Below are 6,189 nucleotides of genomic sequence, written 5' to 3'. Positions count from 1 at the left end.
CCTTTAAAAAAAAAAAAAATCAAAGTTACCCGAAGCAGAATTGGATTAGTTATGTTCACCTCTACGTACTGAGGGCAACACACGACCTGCCTAGAGGAAGTCTATTTTTATTTCTAACGTGAAAATAGTAATGATGGGTTAAGGAATTGTAACATACATTCTTTAATCAAGTTGCACGTTCAGTTTTGGTGTTTCTTTTTTAAAGAGACAAAGCAAAACAGGAAGTTTTCTCTAGTAAGAATTTAATGAATGAAGAAAAATGATAAACTGACTAAATACAAAGTATGTATTTTTTCTCTTAACCACAATGTATACATGCACATAATATTATATGAACAAAAATAATTTAAATCTTTATAAATAGTGAAATAAGTATTAAACTTGATAAATAAATATTTAAGTAGATAAGTAAAGAGATAGATCAGCATGGGCATCTGTGATGGACTAGTGCCTGTAGAGTAGAACATCATGTTGCTTAATATTCCTGAAAACACTTGACAAATTAATTCAATTCAGGGCGTGATGAGATCAGAAATGAGAGTCTTTGACATGGCAGCACAGGTGGAAGTGTGGTCTTGTTAGGCAGTGAGAATCATTTCCGTGTTGAAGCAGGTGTGTGTCATTCCTTCCTCCTAAGTCTTTCTTGCAAGTTTGTTGAGGAAGAGAAGGATCTCATGACTTCTGCTCTGACAATCTCCCAGGCACAAGGGCTGTACTTCTTCTCTTGCAGATAGACAGTGATTCTGTGGAAGTATTTCCTCACAGCCAGGATGGAGTCCTCCTTCAGCAGGGGAGTCCCTTCCAGTCCCGCCTCCTGCATCAGACAGGCTTGCAGGTCAGTGAGCTGCTGAAAAAGTGCAGTGCAGAACTTGTCCAGGAGGGTCTCATCCCAAGCGGCAGCCGAGCCCTCCATGCTGAAGAGCTGGAAGGTCTGCTGGATCGTCTCATGGACGACAGCGATGGCTTGAGCCTTCTGGAACTGGTTGCCACCAAACGCCTCCTGGGGGAATCCAAAGTCATTTCTGTCCTTCAGGCAGGAGAAGGGGGAGATTCTCCTCATTTGTTGCAGGAGCATCAGGGCCCTCGTGTTAGCCAGGCTGTGGGTCTGAGGCAGGTCGCAGCCCAGAGAGCAGGTGGAGTTGCAGCTGAGCAGCAGCAGGGCCAGGAGGAAGGACAAGGTTGGGGCCATCAGGGACCTTGTAGATGCTGCTGGCCTGGCTGAGGTGGGGACTCTGTGAACCCTGCTCTCTAGGTTCTCTGAAGACCTTCCTTCAGGCCTGGGTCTTAAATGGGAATGAATTTGTTTCCATTTTCTGAATGTTCCCTCTTACTTTCTACTTCTGTTTTTGCTTTTCATTTTGCACTCTCCAGATAGGTTAGGGCAGCGTTTCTCAACCACTGTTTTTCATCCTTGCCTCCCCTTCTGCCCACAGAGCCTTTTTAGATATTATTCTTCCATATGGCCCCCCTATGAAATTTTGATACACACATATACTGTGTCCATTGATATGTACTCCATGCATATCTTTACTTTATAAATAGAAAAAGAAAATGAAAAATTTATTCTTTTTATTCGATGCAGGGCTGAGTATGCCAAGAAAATTATGCTAAAAATTAACTGTAAAAGCTACTGCAATTAATTTAACATTTGGGTTAATTGTGCAGAATGACTTTTAATGTAATACTTTTACTTAATAAATAGGAATGTATCAAATTACATATTCAATAAAAATTTATACAAATACTTCCTAAGAATACCAATGTATAGATATATTTAAAAATCTATCAAAACTGCTAAAACCATTGAAAATTTAAATGATTTTCTTAACATTTATTTTTAGGTAATTATTACTTTTGATTCATATCATAAAATGATTTCTAACTTCACTAGCTGCTAGATATTCATCTAGATATTGTCAACAACTTTTTCTCTTTAGGGCTAGACATAGTTATTGATCTCCTAGGTAACTTTTTTAGAATTAAGTAATAAAATACAACCTATTTGTGTTTAATTCCTGATGCCCACATCACCCTGAGGCTCAAACATAAGCAAAATCCACAAGACAGACAACGACAGCTCATAAGTAAGCAAAGGCCATCTCTCACATTGTGACTTTGAGTTCAAGCATATGATGGAGAGAAAGTCCTCTAATGAAACACCAAGCCACCATAGCTTGTAGCACTGAGCCTGCATACTGTGTATCTTCCATGCACAATGCCTCTCATCTCATACACCAGAAAACCCAAAGAGAACAATGAATACAAAGGAATGAGATTTTGCTGGATAGTGTTGAGCTTTGGAGTGCCACCCACCATTGTAGTGGCTAAGATTTGTTCGCACCCCTAAGAACTAATGTTTGCACCCATGGGAGCAATCTGCTCCCCAATGAGAATGCATGATCTAGGAATCATCATCAATTTGAATTTTTCTCTGTATTTTTGCACTGAATTTCAGATTCCCCAAAGGACTGTCCAAGGTTCCAATCCAAGCCTATTCCTTTCAAACAAAAGAAAACCATCTTTGTAATTAATTGAGAACTGGATAAGTATTGATTGATATCATGGAAAGAATTAACTTTCAACTCTGATCATGAATTCTTTTATTTTGCAGTGGATGTTCTGTGGCCTCAGTCCTCTCCAATTCCGATCTTTCAATAAATAATAGGTATGTGACCATCTTTGGCAAATCAGCTCTGTAGCAACTGGGCTCTGTCGTATTCTCTGTGGTATCCTCGGCACCAGGCCCAGTGTAATCACGCCACAAGTCATTTTAACCAAAGCAGTTTCTCAGATGTTTTCCTTCTAATGGAAGGCAGTTACGAATGACCAAGCTATTTTCATTTATCACGGTCATATTGGCCATGATTATAATAGACAGTGGATAGTAGTTCCACTCTATTCCTACTGGTATCAGTCATGCCTACTGAGTTTGTTGCTAAAACCACTAGGATTCTCTTCCCTTTAAGGTGCATATGGCCCTGCAGATTCAAGTTGTAAGAGCAGCACAATTTTCAGCCTTTGCCCGGCACTCTATTAAACTCAGGAGGATGGCCTCGTCGCTAATTTGTCCTCTACTAGGTCCTGACAGAATATAACCAGCTTGGTGTCACATACAGAGCCACGTATCTGAAGTCAGACTCTCCCTGATTCACACAGGTCACAGCAACCAGAAAATTAACCGCGTTACTCTTCGGTGGATCTTTACAGATGTGGCAATGACTACCTATATACTGAGATTCTTTGGAGACTCCTCACAAAGACTGATGAACGATCATTTTCATCCTGTGTCTTCATTCCCTTCCAAGGGACGATGGGGTCCATTTCAGTTTGATTTCCAAATTTTGACACATAATAATTAAAGCATTACTGCAGGTTGAAAATCAAGAGTTTGGATTCTGAGTCCTCGGTCTGCTCTTTTGGCCTGATAAATTGCTCATCTTCTTTATTTACATGAATATATTCTCTCTTCTGGATGCCTAGACATGTAGCCTTCAATGCCTTTTCTGGTCTGAATGTTTCTGTCCCCACAAAATTCGTATTTGGAAGTCCTAACCCCCAAAGTGATGGTATCAGGTGGCCGGCCCTTTAGGACTTGATTAGGGTGTGAAGATGGAGGCCTCACGAATGGAATTAGTGCCCTTATCAAGGAGATCAGAGATAAATGCCTCCCTCTCCTGCTGTATGATGATACAAGGAGAACTCTGCAGTGTGAGACGTGAAGCAGGCTCTCACCAGAACTGGACCACGCTGACAGCCAGATCTTGGATTTCCAGACTCTGGAGCTGTGAGCAATACATTTCTGCTCTTTCCAAACTACCCAGTCTATGCTCTTTTGTTGAAGAAGCCCAAATAGTAAGACATGACCTGACTTACTGTGTCCTCAGAATACGTCCCAGGAGTCTGTAAAATACCTAAAGCGAGAGACACCATCTTACCCAACCCCGTTTCCTAGACAGCTAGTCCAGTCCCTATCATTTCCAGAGCTCAATCCATACTCATGAAGGGACCAGTGATGATAGTAATATTAGAAGGAACAATACAACATATATTAGATAGATATGATATGAGAGGACGATAATCTACAGAGACTTTGTAAATTCTTCATGGTTCTACAAGGGAAGTGATAATGGAATATTGTGTGAGATATTTTTTTAAAGATCATTTGCAGGAATATTTTCTTCTTCAAGTTTGCATTTTCAATACTTAGAAGAGCAGGATGAGAATCACGGGCCTGGACACAAATGGAAGAGTCGCTCTCCCCTTTTTCTTCAGTCATCCTCAAGTACTTGCAAGGAACTGCCTGATCATACTTTTCTCATCTCCCTCAGGCAATAAGGAAACAACTTGTGTCTACGTTTGTGGATATTTTCCTCGTAGGCTATGCCTTTGGGCATCAACTTGAATGCTTCTTTCAAACAGTCTATGATGCTGTGAACTCTGAGTGACATCCGTGTCATCTTCCCCAAGCTGAACTTGTGGAATAAGAATTTGGCTCTGATTGTGGGTGTGTTGTTTTTTAGTGTTCTTTATTTCAGCAAATGAGCAATAAAAATACATGAAATCATAATACCACTGAGTCTGAGAAAAAACATCCAAACTTGACTGTTTTCTTTCTTTTAAGGCAGAACTAGAGGATGAGATTTTTTTTAACTTTTTATTTCATACTGGAGTATATCTGATTAACAATGCTGTGCTAGCCTCAGGTGTACAGCAAAGTGATTCAGCCATATGCATACATGCATCCATTCTTTCTCAAACTCCCCTCCCATCTAGGTTGCCACATAATACTGAGCAGAGTTCCCTGTGCTACACAGTAGGTCCCTGTTGGCCATCCATCCCAAATATAGCAGTGTGTTTATGTCAATCCCAAACTCCCCAACTTTCCCTCCCCCACACCCTTCCCCCCGGTAACCATGAGTTTGTTCTGTTAGTCTGTGAGTCCGTTTCTGTTTTGTAAATAAGTTCATTTGTATCATTTTTTTAGATTCCACATATAAACGATATTTCTCTTTCTCTGTGGGTCAGATTGTTTTTTAACGAAGTAAGTGTGTGCAAGCAAGAACATTAGTTGTTCCTCTCCACCCACACCCAGAACTTCATTAGGACAATTGTGTAAAGAGGAAAAGTGGTCTTATGCACTGAACTTGTCTCCTCGTCCATTAATCATCCAATAATTCCCCATCGTCTTTGCAGTGAGATTTCCACAAGGATAAATCCAGGCCATGCAATGTGAGCAGAAGTGCTCTTGCCCTGTATATTCCTGGCCCTTGAAAACCTCCCATGTGATGCACCAGACTATTTTCCCTTTACCACTGAGTGGAATAGACTCAAGTACTGCAGAAAAATTTGGAGTCACCTGTTGATGATGGAAAAATCCACAAAACAGGGGGTACCCATGTCCCCGAATCACTCTTTGGAGAGCAACTTAGAACATCCATCTGATCAGGAATGCCTGCCTTGTGTTCTTATACCAGGGAAAGATAAGACTCTATTATGATCAAATTCCTGACAGCATTCTGTTTACCTGTTACAGCAGTCAGCATTAAGTTAACTGGCAAATATCTCTTAACACCACACTATCCAAAAAACCTTTCTATACTTCATATGTTGGAAATAGCAAATACCTCTCCCAAAACTTAAAGTGATCTTTTAAATTACATTATAAAATTATTGATACAAGAAAAGAGATTGGGGCTTCCCTGGTGGCGCAGTGGTTGAGAATCTGCCTGCTAATGCAGGGGACATGGGTTCGAGCCCTGGTCTGGGAAGATCCCACATGCCGCGGAGAAACTAGGCCCGTGAGGCACAATTGCTGAGCCTGCGCGTCTGGAGCCTGTGCTCCGCAGCGGGAGAGGCCGCGATAATGAGAGGCCCGCTCACCGCGATGAAGAGTGGCCCCCACTTGCCACAACTAGAGAGAAAGCCCTCGCACAGAAACGAAGACCCAACACAGCCATAAATAAATAAATCAATTTAATTAAATAAATATTTTAAAAAGAAAAAAAGAAAAGAGATTGTGTTCTTCTGTCAAAACCTGTTTTAAGATCATGATTTTCATTTCAGACATTTTTCAGCCTGTGAGGAAACACAAGTCAAGGTTGCTTTGGACTTGAACACTAATGTAATTGAATGAAAAGTGTCACGAGTATAAAAAATATTCTGTATTTGTTGACATTTCTTTGAGAATTC

The 6,189-nt window shown here is 40.7% G+C and overlaps 1 protein-coding gene across 1 annotated transcript; it reads right to left on the bottom strand.

Annotated features, from left to right (window-relative positions):
• Nucleotides 1–619: 619 nt before the first annotated feature.
• On the bottom strand, nt 620–1,189 carry LOC130708423 (interferon alpha-1-like). Its single transcript, XM_057548484.1, has one exon. It carries the CDS (start codon nt 1,187–1,189, stop codon nt 620–622), a length of 570 nt encoding a protein of 189 aa, XP_057404467.1.
• Between the last annotated feature and the right edge of the window lie 5,000 nt (nt 1,190–6,189).

Source organism: Balaenoptera acutorostrata, chromosome 6 (genome assembly GCF_949987535.1).
Source record: "Balaenoptera acutorostrata chromosome 6, mBalAcu1.1, whole genome shotgun sequence".
Taxonomy (NCBI): domain Eukaryota; kingdom Metazoa; phylum Chordata; class Mammalia; order Artiodactyla; family Balaenopteridae; genus Balaenoptera; species Balaenoptera acutorostrata.
Note: the sequence above shows the minus strand (reverse complement) of the source record. Positions and strands in the feature narration are given on the sequence as shown.

Coding starts and splice junctions, on each gene's coding strand:
- LOC130708423 (XM_057548484.1), bottom strand. CDS start 1,189: ATGGCCCCAACCTTGTCCTTCCTCCTGGCCCTGCTGCTGCTCAGCTGC.